A 22,826-nucleotide genomic window follows, 5' to 3' on the forward strand; every position below is an offset into this window, starting at 1 on the left:
AATCTGGATATGGTACACTCTTACCTCGTGGACATGCTCCTTTTCTGTCAGCATGAGAAGGAAGCAAGCACTGGAGAGAGCCTGGATATCTCTCATGTCATGTGGTCTGAACTTCTATCTGCCGTGTCTGAGCGCAAGTGTCCTATCTATGGTCCATTCATCATGAGGCTCATTGAGAGGGCCTGGGCATAGACTTATCCCAGAGTGCTGCTAGAGACTGGAGACTTGGTTTCTCATGAGATCAAGCGTCTGAGGAAGAAGGACAACTGGACAGCGCCTCACACAGGGGGTCCATCTGCTACTGCTGCCACAGGGGGCCCGTCTGCTGCTGCTGCTGCCATGGGGACCGAGGGTGAGGCTACTACTGATGCTCATGAGGAGGACTTTGGACCCTCTACTGCAGAACCGTCGTGGGCACAGAAGCTTAAGCGCAAGATAAAGAAGCTTTTCTGCATGGAGTCCCATGGTCAGTACATGACTCATGTGGCGGAGAAGCATGCCAGGACGCGCCACAAGGAGCTCATGCATCAGATGGGAGCAACAGTTGCCAGTGGGTCTGAGGGTCAGATCACTGAAGAGGAGGACTGGATTCATCAGAATTGCCACTGGACCGACTCCGATGCCGAGCAGTTTTCGACCCATGATGAAGATGCAGAGATGTGATGTTCGAGATCTTCCTCCTCCCATCACCTGGAGTCGTAGTGTCACTCTATGCCCTTTTTTGGTGTCTCGCTGCCAAAGGGGGAGAGAGTGTAGGGATCTGCTTCTTGTGTCGTGCTTTGAGTCGTCTTGTGTTTTCTTGTGTGTTCCTTCTTTGGTTTGGTTTGGTGTGAGACCTAAGTTCTAGTCATATGGTGTAAGACATATGCTCCCTATCGCTACCTTATTACTTATGTCATTTCAGAGTACTATAGTTTATTGTGAGATGCATGCTTGTCCTGTTTACTCACTTCTCTCATATATATTGTGCTTAGTATTGTTAGATTATAAAATATAGGGGGAGTGTTGATCCGAATGTGTGTGTCGTGCCATCTCTAGGTGCACACATTCTGGGGGAGCCCGTCTATATTTTGTAGTTCTTAGTTTTCTTCGTTTCATTTCTTTTCCTTGCGCAAATCCCTAGTTGTCATCAATCCACCAAAAAGGGGGAGATTGTTACGGCATATCTCTCTCAAGGTAGTTTTGGTGATTGATGACAATATGTTTGCGGACTAATCTTGTGCTTTGAATAATTCACAGATTCTCCCCTGGCACGAGACGCCTTCTTCCCCTCGGAGTGTATTTCAAGACGGTGTAGCTCTTTCATTTTTTTCTCGGTGGACTAGTTGCATAGAGGGCACCGTACTATCAAGAGGGGGTCCGCTGGGGTTTTGCATGGGTGGAATCATCACGTACACATCAGCTTCTCACCCTCCGAGCTTTTCCTGTCCATTGAAGAGATCTCTCCTCTCTTCCTTGTTCTGTCTAGGTCTAAGCGACAGTACCGCGCACCCAGCGATAGTACCGCTGAGAAGCCACAAGCGGCAGTACCGCTCCGCAGCGGTAGTACCGCCGTGGCTCCACAGCAGTAGTACCGCTGGGGGCCTGGCACCTCCGCCTGGTCCTCAGCTTCTTTGAGAGATCCCTTCTCCCTCTCTCTCTCTCCCTAGCGGTAGTACCGCACTGCCTGCGGTACTACGGCCGAAGGGTCACAAGCGGCAGTACCGCTCCACAGCGGTACTACCGCCCTTGACCCCACTGCCGTAGTACCGTTGGGCAGTCTGGCTCCTACCGCCTCGATTCGAGAGGTCTTTTTCTCGTGTCAGGTTTTGCGGCACTAGTCACGGTTGTAGTGGCGGTAGTACCGTTCCTGGAGCGGTAGTACCGCCCTACCACCGCGGTAGTATCGCAGTTGGATCTGTTCCCTACTAGTCTCCTCAGCACGGCAGTACCGCTGTCCTGGCGGTAGTACCGCCCCCTCTCAGCGGTAGTACCGCCCTGTGCGGGGCTGGTTGGTGGGGGGCAACGGGATTGTTGCCCCCACTATAAAAAGGAGTCCCCTTCTTCCTTCTCACCTACCTCTTCCTCCCCCAAGCTCCATTTATTGCTCAAGCTCCATTAAATACTCCAAGCTTCATTTCCGCCCGATCTATCTCTCTAGCCAATCAAATTTGTTGATTTGCTCGGGAGTGGTTAAGAAGGCTCCGATCTACACTTCCACCAAGGGATTTTCGATTCCCCCACTCATCCCTAGCAGATCTTGTTACTCTTGGGTGTTTGAGCACCCTAGACGGTTGAGGTCACCTCGGAGCCATATTCCATTGTGGTGAAGCTTCGTGGTCTTGTTGGGAGCCTCCTATTAAGTTGTGGAGATTGCCCCAACCTTGTTTGCAAAGGTTCGGTCGCCGCCTTTAAGGGCACCAATAGTGGAATCACGGCATCTCGCATTGTGTGAGGGCGTGAGGAGAATACGGTGGCCCTAGTGGCTTTTTGGGGAGCATTGTGCCTCCACATCGCTCCAACGGAGACGTACTTCCCCTCAAAAGGAAGGAACTTCGGTAACACATCCTCGTCTTCACCGGATCCACTCTTGGTTATCTCTTACCTTTACTTGTGCAAGCTCTTTAATGTTTCTCCCCTTGCTTGCTTGTATGCTTGTTGTTATTGCATCATATAGGTTGCTCACCTAGTTGCACATCTAGACAACCTACTTTGATGCAAACTTTAATTTGGTAAAGAAAAGCTAAAAATTGGTAGTTGCCTATTCACCCCCCCCCCCCTCTAGTCAACCATATCGATCCTTTCAATAATAAACAAGACAGACCAGCATTGGCGCCAGTGAGAGGCGGAGAAACCCTGGCCGCATGGGAGACGTTGTGAGGAGGAGGAAAACGGTTAGGGTACGCGTACTAAGTTTCGCCTCGAATAACAGATCCCACATCCACCCTTTTATCTTTGTTGCATTTGCACTAGCTGCTTTTTTCATCCACCCTTTTCCCTTTCTTCCTGCAGCACACAACTAGAAGAAGAATAGACCAAGTCACCAAAGACTAAGCAAGATTAGTGGTTAATGTTGGATTTTTTTGCGAGGGGTTAATGCTGGATATTAGTATCACTAATATATAACTAGCACAAGGGCCCTCACCATGCAAGGCACCATTTGCATTATGCAGTGCCTTGTGTCTCATGCCTGCAACGGGTCCTGCAGCGACGAAGTCGTGTGGTGCATGACTCCCCTATGTTATTATGTACACGTTAACTGCCGAATATGGCTCACATAAATCATCTCCTCCTGTAATCACGATTACGAGTTTAACATGAAATGATCCAGTTTCAAAAGTAGTCTATCACCGGTGTCAAACTTACATACCAAGGATAAGTAAATAGTGTAGCTTTAGCAACAACTTCTCTTTTAAAAAAAGAGTAAGTAAAGAGTGGTTGTTTAAATTTTATCCGTTGACAGACGAGGCCATTCGTCATTAATGCCTCTATAGTACAATAATTGGCAAACCAATAAAAAGTCAAAATAGATTGCTTAGTCTTCATGCATTGACGTGATGAGAAAAATCTATGAAGCATAGTATGCCTTCTCGTATGATTTTTCCCTTATGAAAAGAGCACATGTATGCATTGACTGACCGAAAAGACTTGTCGATCATTGATTGATGGATGAAAAAAGTCCATGGATATGTCCTTGGGTAGTACCAACTTTTAATGCCATCTACCTCTTGTGAAGAGAGCACGTGCATGCATGAAGCCAAATCTCCCACAACATGGTGACATCATCTCATTAATTACTAAATTCAATTTCTAAACTATTTTATTTTTAAAAACCATTAATTCGATCAGTGATCCATTTTCATCGCAGGCTAAGGCGGTGCGCCCCGGCCACCGGCAACGTCAAGAAGCCCTGCCGCTTCCACCCTAGCACCGTCGACTTTGGCAGATCACCGAGTTGCTCATACCCAACCCCCCCTTCCAGCGTCTCGTCCGGGAGATCGCCCAGGACTTCAAGGCCGACCTCCACTTCCAGAGCTCCGCCGTCTCCGCGCTGCAGGAGGCCGCCGAGGCATATCTGTTGGGGCTGTTCGAGGACACCAACCTCTGCGCCATCCATGCCAAGCGCGTCACCATCATTCCCAAGGACATCTTAGCCTTTGTCCAGCGTTGGAAATGTATGCGTGCTAGTGTTTGTTCTTGCCATGACGGATGTGTTGCCTCGTCTGAAAATATCCTAAAAACTGAGAATATCCTAAAAATTCAAAAGTTGTTCGTGACTTACAAAATGGTTTATTGATTCATAAAATGTTCACTGGTTCAAACAATGACCATGCATTTCAAAAAATGTTCATTAGATAAAAAAAATGTTCGTGAATTATTTAAAAAATTGTTCCACCAATTTCCAAAAATGGTCGCCGATTCTAGAAATGTTCGCCTATTCAAGGACAATGTTTTGGAAAATGTTCAAAAAAAATTAAAATATTTGTGAATAGTACACAATGTTCATGAATTCAATTTTTCCCTGAATGTAGAAAATGTTCATGTTTTCAGATATGTTCAGGAGTTTAAAAAAATGTTTATGATTTTCAAAAATTGTTCACGAATTCACGAAAATGAGAGTGGTAGTGTATCTCGGTGATGCAGGAAAATATGGTCATGGCCATTGGAGATTATGGTTTTTTTTTCTCCCGTTGCAACGCACGGGCCGTTCTGTAGTAAAACAATAAGGTTAAAATAAGATACCCAGTAGAGGTGATATATCTAGGTTAATTTTATTTGCACACCAAAATAATGAACTCTTATGCTTACCAAATGACAACAAACAAATTTTCTTTATTAGCTGATAAAGTTTCATGTATGTGCCAGGAAAATTAAGTCTTACATGGCATGTCAATCCAAGATTACCAATTCCCTATCCATATACATGGATGCCTTTTTAGAAAACACAATTCATCGTCAATTTTTCTGAAACCAATCGATACATGTTGCTCTTTTCAGAATTCTTTTAAGCATTCAACATGACATGTAGCCATGTAGGTAGCAACGTGAATCGATGTTTTTGCTCCAGATAAAAATGAAGCTTATTATTAACAAAATTAGAAGTCTAGCATATACCAATCAGAATTTATTCATCACGGAATGGTAAATTCTGAGTTACTAAGTTCATGTGGCTTACTTTTTGTTATGAGACATCATCACCCACCGTATGTGATATACTTCATGTTCAACGCGTGCTGGAATAAACCTCCCATGCAAGTGAGCTACATACAAAGTCAGAAGAATTTCATATTAGAATACTCAGTTATCCAAGCCCAGCAAGAAAGAAATGGAAGAATCAGCTCGAAAACAGAGACCAATGCATGCCTATTGCTACATAGAAACCATGGATTTCTACACTGATTTGCCAAAGAAAAAAAATATTTCTGTGGCAACAGGAAGAGAAATTCAGAATACTAGAAATTTATCAAGAGGCGAGTCAATTCCATGCAAAACAGAAGTGGAGAGTAAGTTGAACCTGCAAGAGCAAAAGCATTCCCAGTAATAGCAATATGTGACCATTCTGAAACTGGAGGTAGCTAAGATCATTTACAAGTTCGAGAAAAAGATCATATATCTTTTAGATCAGCTTTTGAGGATTTCCTCAATGCCTTGTATCATGTGACACTGTATCGGTTTGGTTGTTTATGCCCTTATCTATAAAGGGGTGAAAGCCTGCTTCGTGATATGGATACAAATATAAGGTTACTACTTAAGTTTGCTCACATACTTTTTTCAGAGCTTCTAGTGCAGACTACTGGTTGACCGAGTACGTATAGACGTTGTTCCATGCATATTACTCTAAATATTATGTTGTGCACAATGGAACACATAAATCTACTTATTTAGTGATAACAGATTTAGCCTATTATATTTTGACCATTATCAATCTGCACAACTCATTGCCATAAGTATGAAAATCAGAAAAAAGGCACTCTGATGTCATAGCTGAAAACAACTTGTCATATTTTCTATAACTGGCAGCTCTAAAACTGACTCCCTCAAGCGCAAGCCAGCCGACCCGATGCACGCGCCTGTAGCACGCGGGTCGTGCTTCCCCATTGTATCAAGAATAATCCGATAGAGCCCTCATAAGCGTTACCGATATTGCCACTGTTGGGAATTACAGCCACTGCACTTGCGGCAGAGCAATCGTGTTCTCATCCGACGACTCTGGTATTCCCTTCGCTCCATGACAGCAACCTGAACTGCTGTATCATGTGCCTTGAAAAGCATGGTTGCTCTAATCTGTGCCGGACTGGGATGCTGTGAGTCGGTAAATGCAGCACCAACAGCTTGATGCTGCTCGGAGCTTTTCAGGGGAACTTGCCATCTCTGTGCTGCTTTAGTCACCTCGCTGCCCATACTTGATAGCGATTTTTCATTTCTGTTCTATACATCGGTGTACATGTATATTTTTAACGGGAGTGCCAAATTTTGCTTGTGTTAATAGTACAAAATGTAAGTCTTTTGTTGTTTAAAGTTCCTGTGTGTTTGTGTCTTCGGAGTGTGTGTTAGTCTAATCCTTGTATCAGGCGTTCAGTTTCATAAAGGCGTTCCTGAAGTTTGTCAGGTGGGGTTGTGACAAAGCTGTTGGCATCAAATAGAGAAGACTGTAATCTGCCTATTGAGCATAATCTATAAAAAAATATTGGTTTATTTTCTAATGAGCAGACATCTTTCATACTATATAAGTATACTTCAAAGCCAAACGACAAGAATGACCGCTAATATGCCGTGAATACCAGTATCCATCTAACTTGGTATGCTTGTTCCATTGTCGTTCTGACGGAATGATGGTTGTATCCCGTAGCATGTCTTCCCAGGAGAGATTAGTATTCATTTATCGGAGCTGCTTTGGATATCTGAATATAATTCATAGCAGATCCAATACATCATTGCACCTCTTGATCAATTCAACTGAAGGATGAAGTTGCTGTCACTGCCAAGAGGGCATCGTGTATCTGTATTTGCAAATCCGCAGTTGGAAGCACAATTCAAGCAATTAAAAGGTTATTGTGGCACAAATGATGATCCTGATTAACTTATACTAGCAGTTAGCACGAGCTACATCATGAATTGGTCACTGTGGGCTAGTTTCACATTACAAGTCAGAGCAAATGTGTACACCCAGACCTCTGGTCAAGGATAGCGACTGAATCTAGAACTCAAAGTATGAAATGCAGACTAATCCCAGTCCATTAAACACATTGCACCACAGAAGTAACATCAGTGGTGTCCAGTATAAATGCATCAGATCAAATAGCAGAAACAAAGCAAATGATGTTCCTGAATTGAGATACACAAGTGTTCAGTCCCTGTGGCGTTTTTTTCAGATTACACATTAGCCTGCAAACAAATACGGTACGATTCATACCGGTAAAATTATGGCAAATCAACTCATCGCCACCTCAATATCGTACCCAACAGAGAGATAAAAATCAGAAAGACGGCATTTGCACAAAGACAGGTTTCATTTCCAACAACAGATATGAAATAACTTTGTTCCACGATTCAGTTCGAACTACAGAGCCAGAGTAAACAGCGAGCTAAACAAGTCGGGGTTCCATCAAGATTTTGGAATCTGCAGGCGGCGGCAAAGAACCTAGCCGCCGAATCCGTAGAGGGTGCGGCCCTGGCGCTTGAGCGCGTAGACGACGTCCATGGCGGTGACGGTCTTGCGGCGGGCATGCTCGGTGTAGGTGACGGCGTCGCGGATGACGTTCTCGAGGAAGATCTTGAGCACGCCGCGGGTCTCCTCGTAGATGAGCCCCGAGATGCGCTTCACGCCGCCCCTCCGCGCCAGCCGCCGGATCGCCGGCTTGGTGATGCCCTGGATGTTGTCGCGCAGCACCTTCCGGTGGCGCTTGGCGCCGCCCTTGCCCAGCCCCTTGCCTCCCTTGCCGCGCCCGGACATGGCTCACGATCTCGAGCTGCGAGCGGATGTGGTGGAATCGGAGGAACGGTGGTGGCTGCTGGTGCCTGGTGATGTGATTTGCGTGGAGGGGCGAGGGGCGTTTTAACGGGGACGAGAGGGTGGAGGAGGCGTCTGCCTGCCGTTGGATGCGGATGGAGTGGACGGTCGAGATGGCGATCCGGGTGAGGGATGCCGCGGACTGGTGACGTGGCCGAAAGCTTGGACCGGTGGATTGGCGGGCTGGGTCAGAGCTGTGGCGGCAGCCCGAAATTTTTGGGCTGTGGGCGGGGCCGGGTCCAGAACTGCCGTGTCGTGTTCAGATTAAACCCGTAGGTATCAAAGGCAGAATGTATTGAAAATATTTTTATGGGTCTGTGGGATTTTCTCTATCGAAATGAGAATGGTTGTCTTCGGTTAGTCTGCAAGGAACTGACTTTTTTATGGGTGTATACCAAACCCAAAAACAAGATAAGTCACTAATTCACTGTGAATATCAATTCAACTTGATATACTTGCTGCGTTGCTGTAGCATGTCCCCATCCAATGACAGATTCTTATTCCTTCATCCGAACTATTTTGGAGATCTGAAGATAATCTACAAGAAACTGGCTCGAACGCAATGCATCACTGCTATTCTCATTTTTCATCACTTACTGGAGTTCACTTTTTTCAAATTCAAGGATTCAAATAACACTTTACAATATTACATATAATAACTTAGCGATCAGGTAATTGGTCCTAGAAGCTCTGCATTCATTTTGAGCCACACGACAGAGTGCCATTACAAATCTTCTCCCGTCATAGAGACTTGCATCGTGCATCAGTAATAAATTTCATAATTTAAAATGAACTGTACAGTTCATAAACATAATACTGCCTCTCTTCCTACAAAATTAAATTCCGAGATGCTTGACTGTTCTAACATCAGCCTACCACCAGAAAACATTCGGACCCCACAGCAGCACTGTTGTAAACTGCCCAGAATGAACCGTGTTTCGCGTTAAGTGTGTGCGATTGGAGAATAGGTACCAAGAAATTGGCGTTGGTATTACTGTGGGAGCAGTTATTCTCTTAAGAAGTAGCGGTGTGCCTCATGATAAACATTTAATCAAGAAAAACTGTAGTTGGAGGCATCCTTGTAACCTGTATTGTAACTGTGTTTGTAGTTTTGAGACTATACAGCACAGAAGCAGGGTTGAGACACTTTCAGCACCGATGTTATCATCAGGAAAGCGATGTTTATGTGTACTACACAGAACTGAACTGAACGAGCGTATTACATCTGTTCATTCAGGTTCAGAGGCAACCAACCGGAATGGTTATTTCGAAGAATTTTGACACAGTACTAGTACTATTATAAGGTACAAAATCGAAGCAATTAAGAACACAGTAGCTAAAACTGGCAGGTCATTTCACATATTCAGGATACTATCCAAGCAATGTCCAAGAACCAGGAACGGCATGAGATTCTGACCAATAGTGGCCAGCGCTTGCTCGATGTTTTGGTGTGTTATTTAGGAATTGTGGGTGATGCAACCAATAATATTGCGGGAACAGTGTGGAAGCCTGCAGCATTTTCTGAACCTGTAAAATCTGAAGACAAGACACCAAGTAACTTGTTGCGTGATTGCAACATAACTAGGCAAAGTAGGGATGGTTTCAACAGAATATGTGCACTGAACATCAAACATACCGGCACTGGACGGAACTGAAGACGAGCACACTATCAGACAAGCAATCTCAACTGCTCGTTCGTTCGGGTTCAGAGACAGCTAGCCAGATGACAGTCGAACGATAATTCAAGCTCAGATTCAGAGCAAAACAGGCAAGAAATTTGGCAAGTTGGGAACAGGCATTCAAACACAGATGAATGAGAAACATTTTTCATTTCCATTGCTAATGGCAACAAGATGGTACCATCACATTAGGCATACCACATCTACCATGACAAGAACAACACGGGCACAGTCTGAAACCCTACTGCTAGCACACACACACTTCCACCGACGAACTCAGGCTAACAGGGATCTAACAGACGACGCATGGATTGCAGACTGCAGCCTAGGCCCTCTCTCCACGGATGCGGCGGGCGAGCTGGATGTCCTTGGGCATGATGGTGACGCGCTTGGCGTGGATGGCGCAGAGGTTGGTGTCCTCGAAGAGCCCCACCAGGTAGGACTCGGCGGCCTCCTGCAGGGCGGAGACGGCGGAGGACTGGAAGCGGAGGTCGGTCTTGAAGTCCTGGGCGATCTCCCTCACCAGGCGCTGGAAGGGGAGCTTGCGGATGAGCAGCTCGGTGCTCTTCTGGTACTTGCGGATCTCCCGGAGCGCGACGGTGCCGGGGCGGAAGCGGTGGGGCTTCTTGACGCCGCCGGTGGCCGGGGCGGACTTGCGGGCCGCCTTGGTGGCCAGCTGCTTCCTCGGCGCCTTGCCGCCGGTGGACTTCCTCGCCGTCTGCTTGGTGCGGGCCATGGAGCGGAGATGCGCCGGGAGGTTGTTGAGGAGGGGGGAGCGCTGGGAGGGTTGGGGGATTGGAGTGAGGAGGAAGAAGGGGAATGGGCGGCGTTAAATAGGGAAGGAGGGGAGCGCCGAGCGGGCGGGGGATTGGAGCGGGGAGCCGCGCGTTGGTTTTAGTTTTTCGGGAGGGATGGTGGGGCGTGGACCGTTGGATGCGTCGTGCGTGGACGGTTGCGATCTGGTGTCGAGGGGGTGATCCGTGGGAGGTGGTTTCGCGTGCTCTGATTGGTCGAAGAGGAGTCAGCCGGATCGTGGAGAAGCAGATGAAACGAAAATGGACTCCGACGAGGCGCGACCGTATTTTGCTCTTTGCCGCCAACGTCCCAGACGAAAATCTCAGCCCAAACGATAATTGACAAAAATACTGCTTCTTTTTTTAGAAGAGTTTCAGTGAGTGCTAGAACAATTTGTTTACTTACTAGTATAAGAATTATCTGTAATGCCCTGAAGCCCTGGTAAATTATTTATGTGCTATCTGTAATGCCCTAAAGCCCTGGTAAATTATTATGTGCTAATTCATCATAAACACTGATCTGTAAACTGTTTTAGAAAAATGGCCATTTTAGAACAATAATTTCTTTTCAGTTTTGACTGCTGTAGCACACACGCCGAACTACTGATGTTTCTGTAAGTCCCTAGTTCAAGTTATTTTCAATGGATTCGTGACAAGCATGTTTGGGAATCTGCTCATTTGGTCGGCTTTTCAGCAGTGGAAGCCATGAAAAAAAATCCCAACCAAACAGGGCCATATTCTAAAATTCTGATGTTCAATTGTTTTCTTCCATTTCAAGAAGCATTCTTACAGATGAATTAATGAGTTGCTTGGCTCGTTAAGCTTGTGACCACTAAACTCGGTAAACTCAACGAGGCAAAAAAACTATGCTCGATTATGTTCATTTGAAGCTCGTAATCACTCGTGAGCGCTCGCTAGATTTTTTATCTTGAAAGTTGAAACGAATGTAAAAGATTTGCCTCTTCAATTAAATAAGGGAGAGTAGAGTTTTACAACGCACTCACAAATCACGGCATGACAATTACTCATATAATATGATGTTCCCTAGTTTCCTTGCGCCGACAGTAACCCAAAGTTTAGCGTCTTCTAAAATGTTGGTTAGGAGGACCGGCGGTGGCGCACTTTTCCGACGGAGTACTCGGATGTTTCTCTCATTCCAAATGGTCCAAGAAACGAACATGGTAAGGGAAGCCATTGCATGGCGGTGAGGGTTGCTGTCGTCGGTTCCTTTCTGCCACCACTCAATGACGGTTTCATCTAACTGCCATTCGGAGGTGTCCATGTGCGCGAGCCCAAGCTTCTCAATGATTGATCTCCAGAGTCTAAGCGTGCAGCGACACTTGACGAAGAGGTGTATCCTTGTGTTCTTGTTCCCTTTTGCAAAGCGGGCAAGGGCCACAGTTTGGCCAACCACGCTTCTCCAAGCGATCGGCGGTCCAAACCCTATCTTGTGGAGCCAACCAAGTAAAGAATTTGACCTTTGAAGGTGCCCAAGCCTTCCAGACCATGCGTCCATGCGCTTCAGGGGGACAAGGTCAGGCCGAGAAATTGAGCTTTGTAGGCAGTGCTCGCCGTGTATACCCCATCGTTCGCATGCTTCCAAATGATATCGTCTTCGGTTTGCTCATCAAGGTGGAAGTCATGCACAAGCATCCAAAGGTTAAAGAACTCGGAAATGTGGTTGACGGAGATGGCGGTGTCATGCTTGATTTTGAGGATCCAATCGTTCCCATTCAAAGCCTCACGCGCCTTCCAATTCTTCCTCGCCAAGCCCTCATAGATTAGCGATGCAATGTCCTTGGGCTTGCGCCCCAGGAGCCAAAGGGAGTCCCAGAAAGGTGTTTGACGCCGTCACCGACAGTGATAGTCGTAGATGCATAGAAGAACTGGAGGTCCTCTTCAGTGCAGGGGTTGCCAGAGCCCACCCATAGTCTACGGGGCTCCCTCCCTTCCTACCATAGCCAACGAAGCCGCAACGCCCGTGCAAACTTGTCGGTATTGAGCACCCCAAGACCACCGTAATCTTTTGGTCTGCACACCAAATTCCAATTGACCTTGCATTTGGCTCCCGTGGTCTTTTCCGCACCCGACCAAAAGAAGGCCCTCTCAATCTTATTAAGTGTATCTAGAATGCCCGGCGGCACTATGAGAGGCGTGATAGAGAAGACCGCTTGAGAGGAGATGACCGACTTGACGAGAGTTGTGCGTCCGATAGCAATGATGTTTTGCCCATCCCAAGTGATTAATTATCCGGCCGCCTTGCCGACCAGATATTGGAAATCCATCGTCTTTAGCTGCCAAACCTAAAGAGGTAAGTCTAGGTATTTCACCAAGAAGGAAGGGCGGATCATCGGCATATTCCGGAGGATGTGCTCGAGGTCAAGATGGTTGCAACGGATTGGCACGACCAAGCTTTTTTGGAAGTTGTTGCAGAGGCTCGTCACGTCACCAAAGCCTTGTAAGATAGCAGCTAGGTTGTCAATGTCTGTCTTGATGGGTGTTCATAAAATCAAATGATACGAGTCTGGAACCAGCCATATTGTAGCTTGTTTAAGACCTTCTTCCTCAATTCCATGAATCCAGGAGTTCTATCTGCTGTAAAAAAAAAAATCTGCTGTCCACCCTGTCTAAGTGTTATTACCCTCTTGAGGTTACGCCAAACTGAAAATACAATCCCGAATATGTAACGGGCGACATGGTACATTCCTGTGTAACTACAAAATGGATAATATGCTTAGCAGAAAGAAAGCTGACAGGATATTATTTATGTTGCCGGACAGCTAGAGCATAGTATCACTGGATATAGGTGAATAATTGCAGAAGAAGCATATAGCTCAATTCAGCTAGCGAGACATAACTATGCTCGCACGCAGCACCTATACAGGCACTGTCCATTGAGAATAAGTAGCAGAAATATTCAAGAACTGAGAGCTGCTGTCAGTCGCTTGAGTTCTTCCAACGCGATAATTTCAGACATGGTATTGAGTTGATCCATGGCCACATCATGTTCAGTTCGACAGCAGAATGCCCAAGCTCTAAGCAGACATACGAGCCACCAATTTAGTCCCTGTAAGTTCCAGGAAAGGAAGGGTAAGCAAGTAGTTGTTTCATGGCAGTATTGTACGAGACCTCATGAACAGAACAACAAAATACAATCCCTAGCACTATGTTTTTGATTCTTTCTATTGCAGTGAAGCACTGGGATAGAACATGAGAGACACTGGATGCCTAATAATTATCACTGCATTAAATAACAAAATTCAAGCACAAAGCGGTGTTCAAGCTAACACAGTACTACAATAAAGATCAAGCTAAGAGGAGAGTTAGCAGAAACATAAAACAACAAGAATGCTATTTACATAACAGAGAAGTGCATATTTCAACCCCGAACTCTTGTCCTGGTCTAATTTACAACCCCGAACTCCAATACCGTCTAAATTACAACCCCTAACTCTCAAAACCGGCTAGGATTCAACCCTCCCCTCTTTGTTGACCGGTTTTGACCGGTCAATGGGTCCCATCAGCATGGCACATCAGCATTATTTTTAAAAAGCTGTAAAATAAAAAAATCCAGGAAAAGAAATAAAAAAATCAAATTTCCAGGAAAAAATCAGGGAAAATAAATAAAATCGAATTTCTGAAAAACAAAAATATCGATATTTCCATGAAAAACCAAAAAATACTTAAAATAAAAAAATCCAAGGGAAAAAAAATTCAAATTCCCAAGAAAATTATATAAAAACTGTAAAATAGAAAAAAAATCTAGAAAAAGTAATTTCCAAAAAAGTTCAATTTTTGAAATTTTTTTCCCCGAAAATCACGGAAAAAGTTTCCGAATTTTTTTCGCAAACTTTTTTTCGGAAATTTGGTTTTTTTCCTGATTTTTTCTCGATCTTACAGATTTTTATTTATATTTTTCTTGAAATTTTGAATTTTTTTCCGACGTGGCATGCTGATTGGACCTGTTGACTGGTCAAAACTGGTCACCCCTAGTCAAAACCGGTGAACAAGGAGGGGAGGGTTGAATTCTGACCGGTTTTGAGAGTTGAGGGTTGTAATTTAGATGGTATTGAAGTTCGGGGTTGTAAATTAGACTAGGGCAAGAGTTCGGGGTTGAAAAATGCACTTCTCTCTTTACAGAATGAGCGGTTCAGATGTAGACGAGAGCAACAAACTGTGTTCAGTTAACGGGCTAGTCAGAGATCTTAACTATATAGGGAACCAAAAGTAAAAAAAAAACTACAGGGAGCCAAAAAAAAGGTGAAAATGTTTCAGGAGTCTGATTTACCTTCTCTATGAACACCACTCTCTTGCATTCTGGAACATGCGCAACCAAGGACTGGGACCACCCTTCTCAACCTGCCACTCCTTGGGATACCATGGGTACTGCCACATCATAAAGGAACGCTCCGGGTGTGGCATCAGAGCAAGGTGTCTTCCATTAGGGGAGCAAAGGGCCGCAATACCAAGCGGAGAGCCATTAGGGTTGAAAGGATAAACCTCTGTGACATTATTAGCATCATCGCAGTACCTCAGAGGGGCCAGATTTGAATTGACAACATCAGACAAGACATTTTCATCTGGGAAGAAGGCTCTCCCTTCACCATGAGCACTCCAAATGCCCAAAGTAGAGCCTTCCATACCTTTGAACATTATAGAAGGAGAATCCCCTATGGCCACACTGATAAACCGACATTCAAAACGGCCAGATTCATTGTGAGTGAACCTTGGCTGGGACATGTCTCCACCTGCACCAAGCGAGCCTCCAATATCAGGTCCTGGTACCCAACCAAGAAGAGCCATGAGCTGACACCCATTGCACACCCCAAGGCTGAATGTGTCTGGCCTATTGTAGAACTCCTGGAACTGCTGTATGAGGGGCTGGTTGAACCTGATAGATGCAGCCCAACCTTTTGCTGAGTCAAGAACATCTGCATAGCTAAATCCACCAACAAATGCAATCCCACGGAATTCCGTTAGAGAAGCCTTTTGGTTCAAGAGATCCGACATTGTGATATCCCACGGTTCAAAACCAGCAGCATGGAATGCAGCAGACATTTCCCTATCACTGTTGCTCCCTTCTTCCCGAATGATGGCAACCTTCGGTTTCGAGGATGCAGACAGTAGTTTCTTGTCCGTGAATTTGGGCGTAAAAGACAAATGCCATGAGGGCGATGTTCGGCTTTTTAGGCCTTCTTTCTCAAGCTTGACACAAGATTTCAGCCGCTGTAGCTCCTCAAGCTGAAAGCTTGTTTCCTCCCACAAATCTCTGAGATCTGAAGTTCTTTCTTTCAAACGCACCTCACCATCAACACACAGCTCTATTTCTGGTGCTGCAGTTACTTTTCCTATCACATTAGCAGAAACCCCTGCTGCATGAAGTTTTTGCTTCACTACATCAAGGTCATCCAAATGCACTTCAACTACAAGACCAAGCTCCTCCGCAAAAAGTGTTTGAAGAAGGTCATTATCTTTTAATTCCATGTTGAGGTTAACACCACAGTTCCCAGCAAATGCCATCTCAAGAATGGTGACAATAAGCCCACCATCACTAATGTCATGACCAGCAGAAATCAGGCGTTCGCTGAGCAATTCTTGAACAACCTCAAAGACCTTTTTCAAGTAAGGGACATCTTCTATGTCTGGGCAGTCATTTCCAATTTGATCAAACGCTTGTGCGAGAGCAGAACAACCAAGTCGTCGCTTTCCTTTAGCCAGGTCAACATGCAACAGAACCCCGTCCTTCACAAGCTTTAGATCTGGAGTAACCGTTAAGGTTATATCAGGACATGTCACATAAGCACTGATAACAAGATTTCCTGGAGCTTTGACTAGCTCGCCATCACATTGAGCTGCCATAGAAAGACTATCCTTTCCTCCATCAATTGCAATACCAAGTTGAATCATGCAGTCAGCCATTGCGACAGCAGCATCATACATATCTGCTCCCTCTCCATCAATCTTTGCAGCGTACATCCAATTGCCACTTGCTTTGACGTCAGCAAGAGATGTAACTTTAGCCCAAACCAGATTGGTCAATGCCTCCCCAACAGCAAGCCTTGCCATAGCCTCAGGATTAAGTAAACCCTTTATTGGTTGTTCTCCAATGGCACAAGCACCGCCAGTAAGATCTGTGTATGTCTGTGCGACTACAGCAACATCAGCAAGTGGTAGTTGCAGTGGGCCAACCGTCTGCTGTTGTGCCACAAGACCTGTCACACATCTGTCAACCTTAGTGGTCAAGAAACGCTTTGAACATACTGAGGGAAGCTTCAATACTCGCTTAAGAACATCCATCAGTGTAATCTCGGGTGCTATGTCTAAGGGTTCACTCGATCGAGGAACTCGCTTGAAATCAAAGGTCTTCTGAGGCATATCTCCTAAAACCTTTTCAAGCTCAAGATCAACAGCAGGCGGTGGAGGAGGAAGGCCACTCAACATTGCATGCTCCACAGCAGCACTGTCAATTAAAACAATCTTTCCACTACCATCAATTTCACCAAGGACAGCCATTGAAACTCTCTCTCTATCACAAAGTGATTGCAACAGGTTTCTGCTCTCAGGCTTCACCAATAATGCATCTTGTTCCTGGTATTCAGCACCCCAGATCTCCAACACAGACAATGTGTGATCACCAACAACAATTGAGCGGATATCAATTTCAGCACCCTTAGGATAGATTATTTCTTTCACGACATTGCAGTTTCCTCCAGCTCCCTGATCATGAATGCTGATGATTGGATTCTTCTCTCCCATTTCCACACATGCCCTGATCACGCGATATAACTTTTGTGCCATCTCAGCATCTCCCCGCTGCACTGCGTTAAAATCGAGCTCTGCATCATTCTGTCCACTAACCATACTTGAGGCAGCACCACCACCCATACCAATTCTGTATGCTGGACCACCAATCTTCACAACTAGCATGCCGATTTCTGGATCCCCTTTCGATATGTGTGCATGGTCAATCTGCCCAATTGCCCCACTGAACATTATAGGCTTCAGCCATTCACGACGCTCCCCGTTTGGCAACCTAGAACCAAAATTTCTTGTAAATCCCTGAATTAAAGGCTCGCCAAACTTGTTCCCATAGTCAGAAGCACCGTCGCTAGCATCAATAAGAATCTGCAATGGAGGAGCTAAGTTTGATGGGTATGCAAAAGATGAATCCTCCCAAGGTGCATATGATTCTTCAATTTGAAGGTTTCCAACACAATAACCAGCAGTTGAAGCAACAACAAATGAGCCCTTTCCAGTGGCATGTGTGTCCCTTATGCGGCCACCTGCACCTGTTTCAGCTCCTGGGTAGGGTGCCACGGCACATGGAAAATTATGGGTTTCTGCTGTGAACAGAATGCCTAGTTCACGCATCATCAGGGTTAGCGGTGAAGTGGAACCTGGTAGTGCTGGGCGTAGGTGATTTACAAGAGTCCCTTTTATTGCACTCGAGTTATCCTTGAACCCAATAATAGAGTTATTAGGGTTAGCCTTCAAGGGGCTCTTTACTAACTGAAACAGAGTACTTGGCATGGTCTCTCCATCTATCTCAAGCTTTCCATTAAAAAACCAATGTCTGCTGTGCTCACTGTTTGATTGCGCTATGTCAAAAAGTTCCACGGTAGTTGGATTGCGTTTGATGTCATCTCTGAATAGGTGAGTGTAGTACTTGATATCTTGTTCATCAAAAGCCAGACCCATTTTAAGATTTATTTCCTCCAGTGCTTCCCTTCCCCTTTCCATGACTGGTATAACACTGACAGGTTCTGGAACTACATCCGACCGAAATGATGTGAGCTTGCTAGGATAAACACATTCTGTCATCCTGTCATGAATCAAAGCAGCAAAGCTGTTGAGTTGGCTTTCATCAAGTGGGTCACTACCAGGCTGAAGGCACAAAAGATATCTTCTAGACCTCTCCAGGCGAGTTACTTCCATTAATGATAGAGCTTTACAAATCGAGACAGCATTGGTTGAGAAAGCTGTCGAAAATGTCATCCGGGGACCAACCTCAACAAGGAAGCAATAAGAGCTCCTAGAAACTTCCTCCTCCAGAAAGCTCCCTGTTTGTAGGTTGTCAGGTTCATAAGTTTCTGCTAGGAGCCACTGAAGTGTTGCGAGCTTTGTAGAACCTAGTGCATCCTCCAACTCAACATTGAAGCATTGCTCAGTCTTTATATCAATAATATTAGAAGAAACCTTTGCCTGCACTTTCCTGAGTAACTCCTTGGCCTCACTCTCTTGAAGAAATGGTTTGCGATAAAAGTGAATAATCCTTGAAACTAATCCCATGTCATCACCAGATGCCTCTATCAATGGACTATTAACTCCGCTGGATACTGCAGCAGTGAGAGCAGGCATTGGTCGGATATTTGGAACAATAGCCCTTTGATTAGGTAAACGGCAAAGATGACGTAGGTTCAGGCAATGTCGAACCACTCGTGACCTTCTCGAAGGTGGGTGTCTTGTGGATATAAAACTACTCCTTTGTTTTCCCTGGTACAAAAAGAGAAGCGCATGATAATGGTTACATGCCGAAAAGAGAAGCATATTTAGTTGATAGTTCAACTAGAACTAGGTGCATACCATATTACTAGGAAAGCCTTGAAGACGTAGCATATTGCTTGCTGTCATTTCAGCATGAGATGCCATATTGACGACACCTAAGATACTCCAAGAACCTGTGAACCACAGAATAGGAAATCAGGCACTGAACGACTGAGCATAACTAAAGTTTAATCTACAATATTAAAAACTACAAAATCGGTTCTTGTCATTAGCAAATGTTGAATTCAGAGTTTATTTCATTATATTTTTACGATGTAAGCAAAAAGATAAATGTGCACACAGACACACTTCAAGACAAAGGTCAATGTGTTTGTTCATTGTTCCGGATTGCAGATTACGTTGAATGAAAATACAGAGTGGACACTAAACCCCTTAGATTGTGCACCCACAGACAAAAAACTAGCTTATTTCATCCAAATTTTCATGAATTTTTGGTAGTTCCAGCATTCACATACTCACATACACACGGTTCGTTCACTGAATCAGAGAGCTCTCTTGTATGAAATGAACAAACTGGGATAAAACCATAAGATGGTCTATCAAATGCAAGATACTTCAACTGTTTTTTGCTACGAAACACCGATGCGGATATGGGGACATGGGATACAGTGATTTCTAAAAACTACAATTCGGCGAGTATATATAAATAATTAATAAAATGCCATGTTATGAAGACAATGAATTATATGTGTGAGACTATATCAAAATACTACCCTATTTGTTGCATCCATGCCTCTTTTCATCAAGTCCCCATCTCCTCGGTGACTGGATGATCGTCAATTTACTCAATCCTCGATGACTGAATGGTCATCAATCTACTCAATCCTCGTGGTACTTGCACAAGGCACTGGCCAACGCCCAGCAGCAGCCAACAAGCACGCACACAAGTACACAAGGAGCACGCACACAGACACAGCAAGCACGCACGCAAGCGGCGACAAGCACACGACCAGCACGCACGCATTACGGCACCAGAAGCAAGCAAGCAAGTGCGGGAGGACCACCGGAGAAGAGCAGGGATTAGGAAGGGAAGGATTTACCTCGCTGGCGACGGCTGACGGGCGGCGGCGGCAGAGAAGACTCGCGGCGGCGGCGGCGGCGCGCTCGTGCGGTCGCCCGCGAATACTCTGTCCAGTTTGCTGCCCGAACGTTTTTTCTTTTCTTTTTAGGGCTTGCCCGAACGAATTGAGTGCGTTGGCTGTTTAGGGTTTACGAATGGGCTTGAACTGGGCTTCCCGTGTCCCTACGGCCGCTTGGTTGGTTGTATCGTTTTGCAGCCCAAATCGCCTGTAAAAAACACTGTATCATTGTACACCACACGGGTAATAAAATCCGGATTGATGGATTCCCACGAAATCACTAGTTGAGGAGGAGTACTCGTTGCAAAGATCACTCCAACTTCTCATGCTGCAACAAATGACTCACATGCAGCGTGCCATTTGTCACAATCTGAGAGTTTTCTCTTTTTTCGTAGATCCGTCTATTCAAAACATTTTATCTCTCAAACCATGCGTCCAAAAAACGCTTTCACAGTTTGATTCCTCGCGTCAAGATCTTCAAAATTAGATCCCATGTTGATAGGTTTTGACGAACTTTTTTCTCACGAAAAATACCGGACGAAATAACCGAACCGGAAGCACGGGTTTTTTCCCTTTCCAAAAAAGGCACGCCAGCGCCTCTTACGAAATCACAACCATGCCTCTCACGGAAGCAAAACCGTAACTCTCGCGGAAGAAAAAAAAGAAGAGAAAACATTTTTTTGTTTCCTAGGAGGCATGACCGTGACTCGCGCGAAAGCACAACCGTGCCTCTCGCAGAAGCAAAACCGTGACTCTCGCGAAAGAAAGAAAAACAGAAAACGTGTTTTTTTCCGTTTGCGAGAGGCACGGCCGTGACTCTCGCGAAGCACAACCGTGCCTCTCGCTGAAGCAAAAGTGTGACTCTCGCGAAAGAAAAAAATAGAAAACGCGTTTTTTCCCGTTTCCGAGAAGCACAGCCGTGACTCTCGCTAAAGCACAACCGTGCCTCTCGCGGAAGCAAAACCGTGACTCTCGCGAAAGGAAAAAAACATGTTTTTTTTCGTTTTCGAGAGGCATGACCGTGACTCTCGTGAAAGCACACCCGTGCCTCTCGCGGAAGCAAAACCGTGACTCTCGTGAAAGAGAAAAAAAACAAAAAACGCGTCTTTTTTTCGTTTCCGAGAGGCACGGCCACGACTCTCGTGAAGGAAAAAAACAAGTTTTTTCATGAAAAAAAACAAAAAATTGATCGAAAAGCTAAGGAAGACCAGTGATAAACCAAAACGTCGAAAAAAACTGTTTAAAAAGCCGAAAACGCGTGCGAAAAACTTAAAAAAATCCAAAGGGAGCGCGACACGTGGCGAATGGCTGAGAGCGTGCCAAGTGGCGCTGATCGTTGCGAGGCTCCCGAAGGAGCACTCGTTAACTAGTTGCTCTCGGATTCTGAATACTCACTTGGCTGGTCATTTACCCCTAAAAAAACTTGGCTGGTCGTTTCTCCCCCTCAAAAAAAACTTGGCTGGTCATTTCTGCTCTGTAAAATAGAGTATGCCTGGAAAAAATTGATTTGCTGGCTTATACCATTGTAATCGGACACACGTCCCAACCCACCTGTTTTCTTTTCCCCACCCTCTCCTCCCTCAAGACCCATCTATTTCCTCACACTTGTCTAAAAAAGGGTTTCCTCACACGCGAGCGCTGATGCACGTGTGCAGGCGGTCCTGAGATTTTGGAGGCGCGGGACAAAAAAATTTAGAAAATGAACCCTTTTTTATTCCCCCGATACAATACCATTTATGATGGTAAAAGTAAAATCCCCTTTAGCTAGGGTTTTTCTTCTCTCGGTGGCACTGGCGTCGACGTAGAGCCCCTTGTTTCTCCACCGTCGGCCCTCGAGCCTCGCTGCTCGTGGTAACCCGCAGAGCTAGGGTCCCCCCAGCCTGAAGATCTTCACGCGGGCCAGATCGCAGTGTCTTAAAACGCATCTGGACCGGAAGCGATCTCGGATGATGTGGAGAAGATGATGGAAGAACTCGATCTTCAGGAGGATGATCTCAATGATGTTATCTTCGAGCAAGAGGAGGCGCCGCCGGAAGAGATCACCCGATGGTTGGCCATTGCAAGAGTCCACGCAGCTAAGACCTATAGCCAGTTTTGGTTTTATAAAAATATGAGATCAGCTTGGAACTTGGCCAAAGTGGTGAAGGCACGACCTCTCGAGGAGAATTTGTATACTCTGCAATTTGGTTGCTTGGGAGTTTGGGAGAGAGTCATGGATTTCGGGCCGTGGAACTTCCGTGGCGATGTTGTGGTCATTGCCCCCTACAATGGCATCTCAAAACCATCAACAGTCAACCTCGATACCCTATGGACATGGATACAAATCCACGATATCCCTGATCTATTTGCTCATCTGTTGAAGCCCTTGGCGACCAAAGTGGGGGAGCTGGTGTGTGCTGAGCCTATCTCTCACGGCTTCACTGGCAACTTTTACAGAGATAAGGCCAAGATCAATGTTCGTAAACCTTTAAAGAATGATATCTCAATGATCAAGGATAATAAGAGGCAGATTTATAGGGTTAAGTATGAATGATTACCTGACTGGTGTGCGGTATGTGGACATATTTTTAAGGAACATGGTGAAGGAAATATGCCCTAGAGGCAATAATAAAGTTGTTATTTATATTTCTTTATATCATGATAAATGTTTATTATTCATGCTAGAATTGTATTAACCAGAAACTTGATACATGTGTGAATACATAGACAAAACATAGTG

The 22,826-nt window shown here is 45.3% G+C and overlaps 3 protein-coding genes and 1 pseudogene across 3 annotated transcripts; 1 reads left to right on the plus strand and 3 right to left on the minus strand.

Moving 5' to 3' along the window:
• Window positions 1-339: 339 nt before the first annotated feature.
• On the plus strand, window positions 340-4,276 carry LOC125526843 (annotated as a pseudogene).
• A 3,211-nt stretch (window positions 4,277-7,487) lies between these two features.
• Window positions 7,488-8,010, minus strand: LOC125526844 (histone H4). Its single transcript, XM_048691461.1, has one exon. The coding sequence runs from the start codon at window positions 7,931-7,933 to the stop codon at window positions 7,622-7,624; it is 312 nt and encodes a 103-aa protein (XP_048547418.1). The 5' UTR covers window positions 7,934-8,010; the 3' UTR covers window positions 7,488-7,621.
• A 1,798-nt stretch (window positions 8,011-9,808) lies between these two features.
• LOC125526846 (histone H3.2-like) lies at window positions 9,809-10,428 on the minus strand. The gene has a single exon (XM_048691463.1). The coding sequence runs from the start codon at window positions 10,403-10,405 to the stop codon at window positions 9,995-9,997; it is 411 nt and encodes a 136-aa protein (XP_048547420.1). The 5' UTR covers window positions 10,406-10,428; the 3' UTR covers window positions 9,809-9,994.
• A 2,663-nt stretch (window positions 10,429-13,091) lies between these two features.
• On the minus strand, window positions 13,092-20,199 carry LOC125526845 (probable phosphoribosylformylglycinamidine synthase, chloroplastic/mitochondrial). The gene is made up of 4 exons (XM_048691462.1): window positions 20,069-20,199; window positions 19,047-19,141; window positions 14,752-18,956; window positions 13,092-13,530 (listed from the first exon to the last, which is right to left on the minus strand). Exons 2-3 carry the CDS (start codon window positions 19,110-19,112, stop codon window positions 14,757-14,759), a joined length of 4,266 nt encoding a protein of 1,421 aa, XP_048547419.1. The 5' UTR covers window positions 19,113-19,141; window positions 20,069-20,199; the 3' UTR covers window positions 13,092-13,530; window positions 14,752-14,756.
• Between the last annotated feature and the right edge of the window lie 2,627 nt (window positions 20,200-22,826).

The sequence above is a fragment of the Triticum urartu genome, unplaced genomic scaffold (assembly GCF_003073215.2).
Source record: "Triticum urartu cultivar G1812 unplaced genomic scaffold, Tu2.1 TuUngrouped_contig_2035, whole genome shotgun sequence".
NCBI classification, from domain to species: Eukaryota; Viridiplantae; Streptophyta; class Magnoliopsida; order Poales; family Poaceae; genus Triticum; species Triticum urartu.